Source organism: Leuciscus leuciscus, assembly GCF_965113295.1.
Source record: "Leuciscus leuciscus genome assembly, chromosome: 19".
NCBI classification, from domain to species: domain Eukaryota; kingdom Metazoa; phylum Chordata; class Actinopteri; order Cypriniformes; family Leuciscidae; genus Leuciscus; species Leuciscus leuciscus.
In genome coordinates, this window is record NC_138743.1 from 16,444,515 (window position 1) to 16,458,622 (window position 14,108).

Consider the following 14,108-nt stretch of genomic DNA (forward strand, 5'->3'; position numbering starts at 1 on the left):
GGGATATTTCAGACAATATAGAATATTCTTTCTAATGCAGTTAAAAATAGGAAAAAAGGAGCGATCACACATGCAGAGTTGTGATATCTTGATCTCACACCTATACACTATAAAAAAAAAGAAAAAGCATGAGGCTTATTGCTACATGGCTGATTTGAAAAATGTGTTAATAAAGATGACAGAAACATTGTTTTTTTCCCAAAGAGGATCTGTATTGTTCCAAGATGATACAGTCACTTAGGTCAAGTTTGTCCCTTAGGGACTCAGAAACCCCCTCACAAAACACACGCACGCACGCGCACGCACGCACGCACCCACGCACGCACGCACGCACGCACGCACGCACGCACGCACGCACGCACGCACGCACGCACGCACGCACGCACGCACGCACACACACACACACACACACACACACACACACACACTCACACACACACACACAAACCTGTTCTGATCAACATTAACCTCCTCCAGCCCCTGGCATATCGTCTGTTTGTAGCATCTCAAAGGCAACATCCACAGGGCTTATGTCAGCCTACAATACACAAAAGCCCCTTCAAGGCAAACACAACCCTGCAGAAGAGAACTGACAGGCACTTCTTCAACAAGTCATGAAGCTACTGAAAGCTCGGAGTGGACTGCGGACCTTAATGAGTCCGATGTTGATGGCTACTCCAGCGAGTTGTAAGAGAAGCTCTCAGGCACGTATGTCAGGTATGTGCGAACTCGTGTGGAGTGACTGACAGCTACCGCTGGGCCCAGAATGCATTGCACAGGGAATTTAGTTGAATGATGCTCTAAGATGTCAAGATTATTTCTTGGCACTGCACTTAACTGTCAGAATCAGTGAGGAGATCTGTGTATGAGAGAACTCCAGAACTGTACTGTACAGAACGGTGGCTGAATGAAAGAGGACACATTGGTTGTGTACCACTCGGGCGATTACCGATCTATTTTTTTTTTTACATATTGTGCAGCCCTACTTGAAGTTAAATGTTGCAATATATTAAATCAGCTGTATGATTATTATATTTTTTTTTTACCTTGAAATATAAGATTCAATATCATTCTGCTGTTACACTGACTTCTAATAAGGCGCTTCTAATAATGGCTTCTGTTTCTTTCCCACACGAGTACGAAACTCCACGAAAAGGCTGGATTGCTTTACAGTACTTCGTCACACAATACATCACACCAACGTAGCTTTAGCAAAGGAGTATTATCAGTATGGTAATCAGGCAGAAGCTAAGACAAGAGAATGTTGAAGGAGGAATCTAAAAAGAGAAAACATGACCTTGAAAGTGAAAATGACAATGACAAGTCTCAGGATAGCATGCAAATAAATACAAGTCATGGCATGTAAGCTTTGAAAGTTTGCAACCTTGCAAACCTATCTCTGCTAGCTTGTAATAGTCTATACTGTCATACATCCAGAGAGCATCAGCTTTGGTTTCTGCTCTGAGAGCCACAAGACCAGCCAAATGCGGTGAATGTGTGTTAGAAATCAGGAATGGTGAGAGAACATTGTGCTATGCTATATTTTTCATCTTCGAACCAAACTCGAGTCTCCAGCCGACAAAGTTTAAATCCCGTCTGGCTAGAGTGTTTCCCATAATGTTTTACACATTAGGTCAGTAGACGGAGAGCTGACGTTCTTTTGTGGCTGTTTGAACACATTATAAACTACGAAAGCAATCCGGTCGAATGTGTTTTCAACTACCTCTGGAAGTGGTCGAAAGTGGACAAGCTCAAAACATTTTAGACCCTGTTTACAACTGTATTTAACATCGTCCACTTGGGATCCGATCGACCAAAACGCACCTTAACACCATCTGAGTGTTAATTGAATTGAATAATGTTATATAATCATCATAATTAGTAATATATTCATTCTCAGAAGTTAACTGTGGCAGTTTTACGAATATATGCAGACATTCTTCTCACTGAATTGTCATGTACATTTCGAAGTACAATGAAACAATGACACAAATGGCCACATCCTTCAGTTCAGTGATCTTTAAATACAAGCTGCGCTATGATTGGATATGAATAAATTAATGGATGATACGTAACGCCAGAACTAATGCATAAGCTTTCGTTTCTCCTCTCCCACACACTTGGTATTGAACAGTACAGCTGTTCTATTCAAAGCATTGCCATTAATACCCTTTCTTAGTTTTCCTCTGTGATCTATGGTAAAGAGACTGTTACAGTCTTGCTCTGGGTATGTTTACCAGTAATTTCCTTATTTCTGACCCTTTCTCTTCAATGTCCAGATTTGAAAAGCTTCTCTGTGTTACTAATTTGATATGGAGTGTTTGGAAACTAGAAACCAATTATTTAAAATATGATTTCACAGTCCAGAGAGACCAAACAAACAAAATTGTCTGACTTACACATTGATCGTCTGCTTAAGATATTAAGATTTAAATGATAAAAATGTACAATTCACAGTGTACTATGGTTCAGAAAAGTTCTTGCCACCAAGATCACACCCGAGAATTTTACACCCGAGAAAGTCTGTTACGATTTATAATAGGTGAGATTCGTCTAGAGGATAAGGACAAAATTAATACGACAAACTTTATGATAATGTTTTCAACTGAATTCCAAAGAATTTGCTTTGCCAGTTTTCTCTGCTTCGTTTTGTTGGAAAGAAAGAAACTTCTTGCTGTTCTAAACAGCAGGTGCTTAATCCTAAATGAATACATTCAGTGGGAGTCCATCTCTCTCCCTGCTGACAATATGGCTTCTTTTCTCTTCTTCCAAAAGATTTATTCTTCACTGTTTAGGTTTATCACATGAACTGGCTATTTGACAATTTCTTTGTGATGGTTGAGAATTGTTGGGTGGGTGTAACGGATCGCAAAGTAATAATTTACTGTAATCTAATTATATTTTAGTTAAAGTTAAAGGCCCGTTGACACCCAGAATGATATATTCAGATAACTATGACAATAACTAAATTAGCGTCCACACCAGCAGATGATATTGTTCTGTTTATTCTAAGCACGAGTTTTGTCATCTGTCGCTTTAATACTCAAGCTCTTTAAAGCAGAATGGATTCTGATTGGCTGTCAATGTTTTCATCGTTCATCAGCTGAAAATATAATATAATGTAATAAAATAAGGGAAATAAGCTGATTTGATTTGACTTAATAAAAGCCATTCATCTTGTTTTGGAAAGATGGATGAAAGAAAAATAAATAAAAAGAAGTAGTGCTGAATTTCTTCAAATTCTTCAAGATTAATCTTTTTTTCCCTCTCTGCATAAACTATCTGACTCCGTTTTTGACTTTTGCTCTCACATACACACTAACACACATGCATACACATCTGCAAACACAGTCACAGTATACGATCTCACACTAAGCTACAAGCTGAACAAGAAACAAGCCGAGGAAAAACAAGCTGATCCCAGATAGAAAAGATGTCAAAGACTGAAAACAAGACTGTTGTGTTTCCTTTTTTAACTCAATCCATGAAATATACATCAAGGAGGAAAGCTGTGGCCAGAGCCACGGAAAAACAGACGATGAAATGCCACCAATTTTCTGTCTTCATCTGACGTTTCTTTCTCTCCTTTCTCACTCTACTCTGTTCGTTCCGAGTGTTTGCATTGATTTCAGCAGCCGACAGGGCTCCAGCATATGATTGACAGGCCACATCTCTCCTCACCACTCGCACATGATGTTTGGAGTGTCAGATTGTGGGTTCTGGAATTCCCATGACACACTTGTAAAGACCTTTAGGTCTCAAACGTCTCTTGTTTATGTACATTTCATAGCTGTTGCTTAGCTCAAGATCAATGTTATCAAGCTTTTAAAAGATATTTGGACATATTTAAGGTTATGGTAAACTGTTTCAGTAATTATCACATAATTACAATATTTTCCCATATAAAATAGCAACACAAACCATAGTTTCCACAATAATACACAATTTTTTTTTGTCATTTTTACAGAAAAAATTACTGTAAAAATGCTACAGTAAAACACTGTTTTTCGGTTAACAGTAAGTTACCATACCATACATTCAAAAATGTGTAAATTGTAAGCGGTTTAACATTGCATTATATGTAACTTTACTGACAAATACTTAAATATTTGAAAAACAGTAAAAGGACATTCTCAGAAAAGCCTGTGTGTGACATCACATATGATTATATTTTATTTAAATAACTTTGCTTCTTATTTTTGTAATCATCAATGTACATTAGGGTGTTTTGTGTTACATTTTATGTTATTTAGTTAGTTTATTGCATTATTTTAGTGTTGTGTGTATGATGCTGTGCACTATCTATATTCAATTATTGGCCTTGTTTTATGGACAGGCCACATGCAATGAACTATGATTCATCACATGGCTTGTAGTTTTACCATAGTGGTTATCAGTACATTGTAAGGTAAAATGAAGATTTTAGTGGTATACTACCATTATATCGCTTAATGAAATATACAGGCATCAACATCACATCCAGTAATGAGATCCTGTCTTGTCAGTGTATTTTTTTGCAGTGAATTTCTGGCAACCAAGGCTGCCAGTTTTACTTTTAACAGAATATTTCTGACAGTGTTCCCATAGTTGCTACAGTTACTAGTGAAAAATCATTTTACATTAATATGGCATCCACCAGTTTTTCTGAATTAACTTATGCAAGTCGATATTGAAAAAAAAAAAAGGTCACACTTTAGTTTAGGTCCAATTCTCACTATTAACTAACCTATTAACAGTGACTTTTGCCTCAATAAACTCCTAACTGCTACTTATTAATAGCTAGTTAGTTAGTTAGATGTTAAGTTTAGGTATTGGGTAGGATTATGGGATGTAGAATATGGTCATGCAGAATAAGGCATTAATATGTGCCTTATAAGTACTAATAAACAGCCAATATCATAGTAATATGCTAATAAGCAACTAGTTAATAGAGAGAAATGGACCCTAAACCAAAGAGTTACCAAATAAATAAATGAATTAATTAAATAAATAAACATATCAATCTTTCCAACACAAGCTCATTTGTGACCCTGCCTGTGAAACCCCAGCTAAAGTTGCAAAATCGAATTACGAGATTAAGAGCGTCAAAAAGTTATAGCCATAAAAATGACAAAAAAAGGTAATTTGTGTTTATTGCTGTAAATGACAGATTATACCAAGGGTTTCGAGATATAGTACTCAAATTTCTATTTATGACATAAGAAATACTGAAATTAATGATTTTATTGACCATTTGTTTTATTATTTTGCGCAACAAAAATAGAAAGTTAGCATTGATTTCAATCGTCTCTGGGTTTAATTTCACCTGCTCATTCTTGTATCATTCGGTTCAGAAATTCAGTTATTTTCTACCATTAGAAAGTGCAAACAGACCTTAATATCAATCCACACGAGCGACAATCAGGAAAGGCAAGAAAACTGCGACTTAAGCCGGATTCTGATTTCTGTCTGGATTTTTTTGTGTAATCACCAAAATTTCAGGAACAGCTCATTTGTTTTGTAACTTAACATTCTGCCAAGATAACCATCTTATTTGAAAGGCGTTTTATGGCTGCTACGTTTAGAAATAATTCGGTCTTTGAATGCTGATGCTTTAGGTTGATGAATTTCCTATTTGACAGGGCGGCACATATGAAACATGAGGAACAAAAAATAGCTGATTTGTTTAAACAGCTTATATGCTAGCAGTCTCGCTGGAATTGCCCCTTAAATGATGAAATATGGCCATCAGGACCACAATACAGAGGTATTTCACAAGACAACAATATTATCCAATCTTTTATTCTCTTCAACCAATGAATGTGTGAAACAAACAGAGAATGCTTTCTTCTTAAACACACAGAAAAGTAGTTTTTCACAGCAAAAAGCATCAAATACTGAAATACACTGGTAGGTGAGAGTGAGAGAGAATATCACTGTTCTTGAAGGTGATAGATTTAGATGGAGTGCCCTGTTTGAAATCACTTCTTCAGCTGCTCTCTGTTCAGTATATTTGTTTTGTTCACATCTAAACTTTGAATTAAAGTGGAAAAGATCAGACAGTTTAAAAAGGTTCAATGTGCCTCTGAGATATGTTAAAAGCTCAGTGTTTCTCTGTACATATGCTGATTACTCGTGCTGTAAAAGCATGGCATCTCACTGGTAAAAGGGTTGTGATTAATGTCCATTAACCTCTCCAGGAAAACATTCACTATTATCTGGAACCAAGAGTTCAGGGTTTGGCTGGTCAGCATGGACAGTCAGTCCCTGCTGGGAGATGTTGAATAATATTCAAAGAATGTTACATAACAAAGGCTTTAACTGTCAGTGGAGAGACAATGGTTAGATTATTTAGAAACCCTGCCACCAATTTTTTTCTTTTCTTTTTTGGACAAATTAGTGAGGGTGCTCTAGTAAAGCTCCACCATAACAAGAATAGCAATGTACAGTGAGACATTTAAGATGAATTACAAATCAGTTTCCACAATTTCAAGAGTGAATCATGCATTTATGTTGATGTCACTTCCGAAACTCTCCAGTGTGTAATTGGCCATCGGTCCTCTTAGCAGCAAAAAATAAAACTTTTATCTAAATTCTGAATGAATTATATAGCCTAGAAAGAGCACAAAGACCACTAAAATGCTGTCACTCAGTTCATCGCAATCTCACAAAGTTCCATTATAATCAATGAATTTGTCTACACTGCACAATGAATCTCTTAGGGCCTGTTTACACCTGCACGTCATGCGTTTTTTCTGATTGGATAGCTATCAGATGCTGCGTTACAATTCGCATACTATCCGTCCTAAATAGTATTCAAAATTAGAATTAGTGTGTCCCAAATCGTAGTACGTTGGGATGACTATTCCAAAGATATCCGGATGCTCTACTTTTTCCGGTTAGAATCCGAATACAAAGTGTTGAAAAACTACAAACATGGAGGATGTGCGAGTCCGACGGTTAGGTAGAGAGGTTTAGATAAAGGGGTTTGAGTGATTAAGTATCTAACCTGACAGTAATAAATAAAATATATTTATTCAATGTTATCCACATTATATTTAATCTGCTACAGCATTGTGAACATTTGTAAAGATATGTTTAGTCATTAACTTTTAAATGCATCATTATGCAAATTGCAAACACTTGAGGAGAGTCTCAGCATGAAAGACCAACGACTGGTAGATAAACGTGCTTCTACATTTCTCTCCGAAACGGTAGGAAATTAAATTGAATGTGAAGGATTTTAACTGTGACAAGATGATTAACAGGGCAGTTTAAACGGTGACTTAGCGAAAGAGCTGTCCGTTAAAAACACAATTATGACGAAGTAATATGTCCCAAAGCTTGCCTACTCTTCTGCTATACTCTCGAAAGAACTGGGCCTTGTACCCCACAGTAAAGGCAGCTAGTGTGGCGTCAAAACCGCTCTATTCTAAAATAAATCAGATTGAAATCAGACATCTGATAATATTCCTGTTTACAGAAACTGTTAAATTGACTTGGAATTTAAACTCTTTCAACGCCTCATTAGCCCCGCAATGGAACAACTCATTAAGACTTGATTTTCCTCTGGGATCTGGCAATGAAAAAGGAGGGAATGTGAGTAAATTAAAATTCTCTAACAATAAGCAACACCACCCTCGCTTTGTTTAGGAAGAATATTGATTGAGTAATTACACAGAAAAATATGGGAAACACAAAATGGGGGGGGGGGGGGGGGGGGGGGGGGGGGGGGGGGGTATGAAGGTCACAAATTAACTGCAGCTAAATATGCCTGTCATTCTTCTTCAGTCTTATTTCTGTACGTAGAGTGTTAAGTTATTTATCATATTTCACAAATTAATTTCTTCACCACCCCAAAAAAGGTTCAGACAACCAAATTCACATATCTGCGGTAGCATCTGTCTCGCTTCACTATAGTTGTTCCCACCAGCACTGCCGTCACGGGGCAACCCACACATTTTGATCAACTATGTGCATGTTGTTTACAAGAAGCATAAACAAAACTCACGGTATTTTACTATATAACTGATCGCTGCATAATACTACATTACTGGTTGCTAAAGTTAGTTTGGTGTAAAATAAACATTGCCCATCCACATTATTTATTTAAAGCTACAAGACACCAAAATGTTATAATGATTGTATAACATTTTTTATATATATTGAACTTAATTCAAGATATATTCTCTGAAAACAAGCCTTGATAATTATTTTTTTTATCTTGTTCTGAAATGTTTAGCTATATTACTGAAAAACGGTACAAATATATATATATATATATATAAAAAACCTGATTAAATCCATACACGCATGAAATGAGGATTCAGTCCTGCAAATAAATGCAGCCTCAACTCCCAAAACTTTGCAGTTTGTTCTTGGCTAAAGTACAAAAAGAAAGAAAGAAAAAACTTATTTGGATCATCAGTGTGATATTCAGGGTGTGAATTCAACAGGTGAAAGGTTCATTTCAGTGCTCCACTGATCATTTGACGGAGATACCAAAGGTGGTGTTTGGTTAGAGGAATTAGCTGACAAAGAAAGCTCACTGTGTTGATTCCCATGATGTCTCACTTCTTCTCAGTCTAAAGCCAGTAAGTTAATTTGCACTGAAGCCTCACAGTGGGATGTTAATCTTTAGAGTGTGTTTGTGTAGTATGTGTGTATAGTCTCATGGTGCACATAGGCTCATAGTTCTGGTCCAATCACAATCCCTTCTGACTGAATTGATGGGATATTGAGTGTTGTCTTTCCTGCTGTGCGTTGTTGAGTGGGATTTGAAGATGTTATTAGGCAGTTCTTCAACATTTGGGTTGGAAAACAGTATGAGCTACGATAACCCGATTATAATTTCCACTTGGATGAACTTAGAATCGATCTCAAGACTCAAAACAACATACACTTCACAAACAAGCAGATGTAGAGGATCACGCTATCCTTCAGCACAGTGGTGGGTAAGACAGTCGTAGATCCGTTCGTATGGAGTTGTGGACAACAGGTAAACACCAATGATAAGTGCCAGTGTTGGAAAAGCTACTTTGTAACTTTATTAGCAACTTTCCAAGTTAAAGTAGATATATACATTGGGGCAATTTGTAAATGAGTATTTATCTGGTACAAAATCAGTACGGATCACAATTAGGGTTATAGGGTTACTCAATAAAATTAAAAAAGATACATTTTCCCTAAATAAAGTAATAAAACGAGAAACACCCTATTCTTAACTGAATCAAAAACAAAGTAATAAACAGCTGAATTTAACTAAATATTTCACTTCAAAAAGATACAAGTTCCACACATTTTTTTTAACAGATAAACTGTCACATTATTAAAAAAAATACAGTTAAGTTAGTAGCTTTACTACTTTTCCTTTTAATTGGTTAAATGCATTACCCAATAATCAATATCAATACCCAATAAAATAAATAGGCGTAGTAACTTTTAAAAGAAAAAAGAAAATTGGTACGAGAAAAGATTTCAAGGCAAACTATTTTAAATAAAGTATATGTTTTAGTACAGTGCAGGGGAGTCATTTGACGTTCAGTTCTCAAACCAGTTGAGAACCACTGCTTTAGCAGATGTCTTACTAATTCAACAGCAGCATGTCGACTCGAATCACACCATGAGGGCCTTCCATTCACGGGGGGTCAAAAACACGTCTCTTATCTCAGTGACTTACATTCTCTCTCACTTCCTCTCAAAACTGAGATGCCTTGGTTGCTATTTCATGGAACAGATGGTGTGTGAGCACATTACCTCTCCACAGAGACGTTAAGGAGAAAAAGACTTTCAATCTGTTGAAGTCTGGCTTTCTTTCAGACATTATCACCATTTTCTAGCATCAGCAGAATCCCCTGCACACACTTCTGAGGATTCCAGCAATATGACATTACCGCCTGACTTTGTTGCCTTTTAGGTCACAATGATAAACCACAAGCAAGACTATAAAGAATGTATCTAATTATAATTCACCTCAACAGTGAACAAGACAACAGACAGCATTCATGTCAATTTGGTCTGTACATTTAAATGGATAAACTGGATTGTACATTATATCATTATATTACATTATATTTACTTAACTACTATAGTTAACATGAACTAAGAATGAACAATACTTCTTCAGCATTTATTAATCTTAGTTAATATTGATTTCAACATTTACTAATACGTTATTAAAATCAAAGGTCGTATTTGTTAACAGTAGTTATTGCACTGTGAACTAACATGAACAAACAATAAACAGCTGCATTTTTTAAAACTAACTTAAACAAAGATTAATAAATAGTGTAACAAATGTATTGCTCATGGTTAGTTCATGTTAATTAATACATTACAAATGTTAACTAATGAACCTTAGTTTGTTAAACTTCTAGTCTGGGGTGCATTTCCCGAACAACGACGTAACTCGCTGCTTAACTACCATAGTACGATGCATCGTTGAAGATATCAACTAGCTAGTCACGACTGTTTCCCTAAACCGTATTGTCGCAAAGTGGTCGTTCAACCACGTTGGTTTATGACGTCACGCACGTGGTGGAGTAATACCTTCTTTTAATGAATCTGTTTGAGCTCGAATTAACGCTAGATGTTTTGCTATAAATTACAGACATGACATCTAAGACTATTTCACATTTTTCTCAGTTATTTAGCTTTATTTCCAGATTCAATCATAGGCTCATTCTTACACACTAGAGCATGTACGCACATGCGCACTCTTCAAAAACGGTGCTTTAAATCTCTTGACAAACTAAAAGACGTAAATGACATTTGTATGTATTCTAAATAAAAGACACAGGTTGTACTGAATGTCAGCTTGCTTATTTTGCTCAAGATAAGGATTTATTAAGTCCCCATGTCATGCAAACTAGAAACTATGCTTCTAACCACAGGTTGAGAGCTGTCGTTCCAACTACACAATTTTGCGATGCTGTTTGCGAATGTTCGTTAGAACGATGGTTTCGGGACACACTGACTCGTTGAACTGTGCTGATAACGACAGAACTTGCGAACATAGTTGGCTAACGATGCTTTTGGGAAACGCACCCCGTCTTTATCAGTTCTCCTCTGTTCCCTACCTGTTTGTCTCCTTGGTTACTAATTAATTAGGCTCCTCGTTTCAGGTGTGTTGTGTTAATTAGTCTCGTTAGTTCCTCTTGTTTGCTATGTATTTAAACCCACTGTTTCTGTCTGTTCCTTGTCTTGTAATATTTAGAGTTCTATGTGACATGTGGTTGTATGTTTTCATGAGAATCCTTGGAATAAAATCTTCTTTATCGTCTCCGTCGTCTGGTACTTGATTACAGCCACCTATTCGTGACAATTGTAAAGTGTTACCTATATATATATATATATATATATATACATACAGGTATACTGTATATACACTTTTAATGTGGACATGTGGACAAGACTTCTAATGACACACTTCGTCAGATTTATTAAGTGTATTCATCTGCCACAAGAATATAGTATCTTTGAAATACCTCCTTAATCTGAAAAAAAATATTGGTATGTGCGATTAATTAAATGAATGAATTGGCTTGTCATTAAACATGTTAATAGATTTACAGCCCTAGAATATACTTCATTTATACACTTTATAATAAATAATGTTTGGCATAGTTTATGTAGTGATCAAATTATGATATGATGATGCATTTCAATTTACTCAGAACCCATGTTTCACAGTGTGTATAATGTAGTGCGGTGGTTGTGATAGTCAGCACTATAGTATAATGGCCACTCTGACACCCATTATAAGTGCTAAACATTATGCGAGGCAGGACTTACGATATGAAGCATGATGTAGTCTCCTAGTCGGGGGGCGCTGTCAATGCGGACCAGAATCCCGTCCTTGATAGTAGTGCTGAAGCCCACCGCCAATCTATCGGTCCGAGTGCTGGGCCTCTCGTTATTGGGCCATGTGTACGTGATAAGACCTCCACCCTTTCCAAAGATGTACGTCGCTCCAGCTGCAGGGAGGAATAGAGCAAGATAATGTGAGGGATCAGCTGATTCTTTTACAATGCAACATCCAGCTAGTAGGATGTCAAAAGTACCAATATCAGTATTGTTAGTACAGAATTCCAACTCTATTCAGTACCAAAAGGCAGCAGACAGCAAAAAGCTTACGAAGAGCTTACGATGATGCAGCTACATAAGCTTGAGCAGTCAAAATGCCTGTCTTGGCAAAGTATGAATGTAAATACAGTCTGTTTGTCTTCAGCAAATGTAAACAGATGGGACATACAATTGAATGTGTCACAATATCAGATCTGTGCACTAGATCTTACAGTGTAAATGCACTCTAAAAGGCTATTATGCTGTTAATATTTATCGAAAAACATTATTGACAAGGAAAAGAAAACCACTCATTGCTCTTGACTGGATAATTTTAGTAGCTTTAATACAACTGAACATGAAGACAAAGTAAGGCTTAGAAAAAAAAAATGCAGCAGATTTGAATAACAAGCTTTTTAGTCAGTCACCAATAACAGTGAATCCAATATCAATGCATTATAGCTAATACTATAAAATTTGAGAATATTTGTTTTTTATTTCACATTTTATTTCACATTAATACTTTATTTCTATACAAATGTAATGTTTTATACTGATTGTTCACTGTTTTATGCTTTGTTCTTTAGGTTTTATTTGTCTTATTTCTTGCAATTTGCTAGATTACTGTAAACCCATGTAGTGTTTAAGTAATTAGGCAAATCTGAATGCTGAATATCAGTATTCCAGGACTATAGCCCTATTCGGACACTAATTGTTTCTCATGGGGTTGTAAGGTATTTTTAACATTTACAGGGACTAGTCTGTGATTTTACTGCCATCCGAATCCAGAATGTCAGGTTTTTTTCTTCTGCTGCACTTTGGATGCATTTTAAAGATCTAGCCTACACTTTTATAACTGAAATTCTGAAAGAACAATATTATTTCATATCACCGCTCAAAGGAGAAAGAAAAGAAAAGCAGGTTAACATTTGAAATGGGCCGTTATTATGGCAGCAATTATATACATTAAAAATATTAATTATTTTTTTTTTTTAACCAAGCAGCTTTATGTTTACCTCATGTAAATATGAGGCTGTATTAACTTATAACCGTTAATTTCAAAATGGTCTAAATTACATCCATCATTTTGAGATAAAATATGTAAGACTGGAAAAACTGGAAGAGAGGGCAACTCTCTGAGAGAACAAAGGACATTAACATTTGAACTCACTCTTGTGCACCATTCGAGACGCAAGTCTCACCTCAGAATCATCCTAATCTACATCTCTTTCCCTCTTCCCCCATTCCTTCTCTCTCCTGCTGAGATCACCAAAATTCACCCTAGAATCTATATGGTTTAATGTGAATAATTATCATACAGTATTACACATGTTTGGTATCATTTGAAATGTCTCAGTGCAACTGGTACAAAGGTCTCATTTCCAAAGAAGTAAAACAAAAGGTAATAAGGTATTTATATTTAGAGATAACTCGCACACAGAGTAGGGTGGGTCTCCAGGCAAATGGCCTGAGAGTGGCCGAGACTCTCAGCATCATGTATTTTCTGATGTCAGGTTTGCAGAGCATTTGATGTTTTGTATTTATTATCTTTGAACTGATTATGAAATTGGTATTAGAGTTGGGCGGTATCCAAATTTTGATACCGTCAAACCTCCTCCCTATTTTACCGCGGTATACGTTATTACCGTGACTAATTAAAATTATGACGTAAGGCTCAGACGGCGTCACCAAACTGTTGGCTTGTGCCTAAACCGTTCAGAAACTGAATACCAAACAATAATACTGAAACAATAACAACATAACATGCACAATATTAACAACTTTTATTAGCAACAAATAGCAGCTTATAAAAAAGTGCAAATACAACAGTCAAACAGAATTAAATTAACATAAACATCCAGAACAGTTTTCGCACACACAAATCAATTAAATTAAATCACACAGCCCGGAAAACTTGTAATAACAACAAAGAGCAGCTTATAAAAAGTGCAAATAGACCCACAACAGTCAACCAGAATTTAATTAACATACCGTTTTTTCATAGTTTGGCTGGTCCTGCGACTTATAGTCAGGTGTGACTTAAATATCAAAATGAATTCATACTG

The 14,108-nt window shown here is 36.2% G+C and overlaps 1 protein-coding gene across 4 annotated transcripts in view; it reads right to left on the reverse strand.

Annotated features, from left to right (window-relative positions):
- Nucleotides 1–14,108, reverse strand: part of nrxn3b (neurexin 3b) — a 494,879-nt gene that overhangs the window by 89,645 nt on the left and 391,126 nt on the right. For all 4 annotated transcript variants that reach the window (XM_082148443.1, XM_082148442.1, XM_082148445.1 and 1 more), the window contains one exon: nt 11,773–11,954. In XM_082148443.1, coding sequence (XP_082004569.1) covers nt 11,773–11,954 — 182 coding nt within the window. The remainder of the gene's footprint in view (nt 1–11,772; nt 11,955–14,108) is intronic.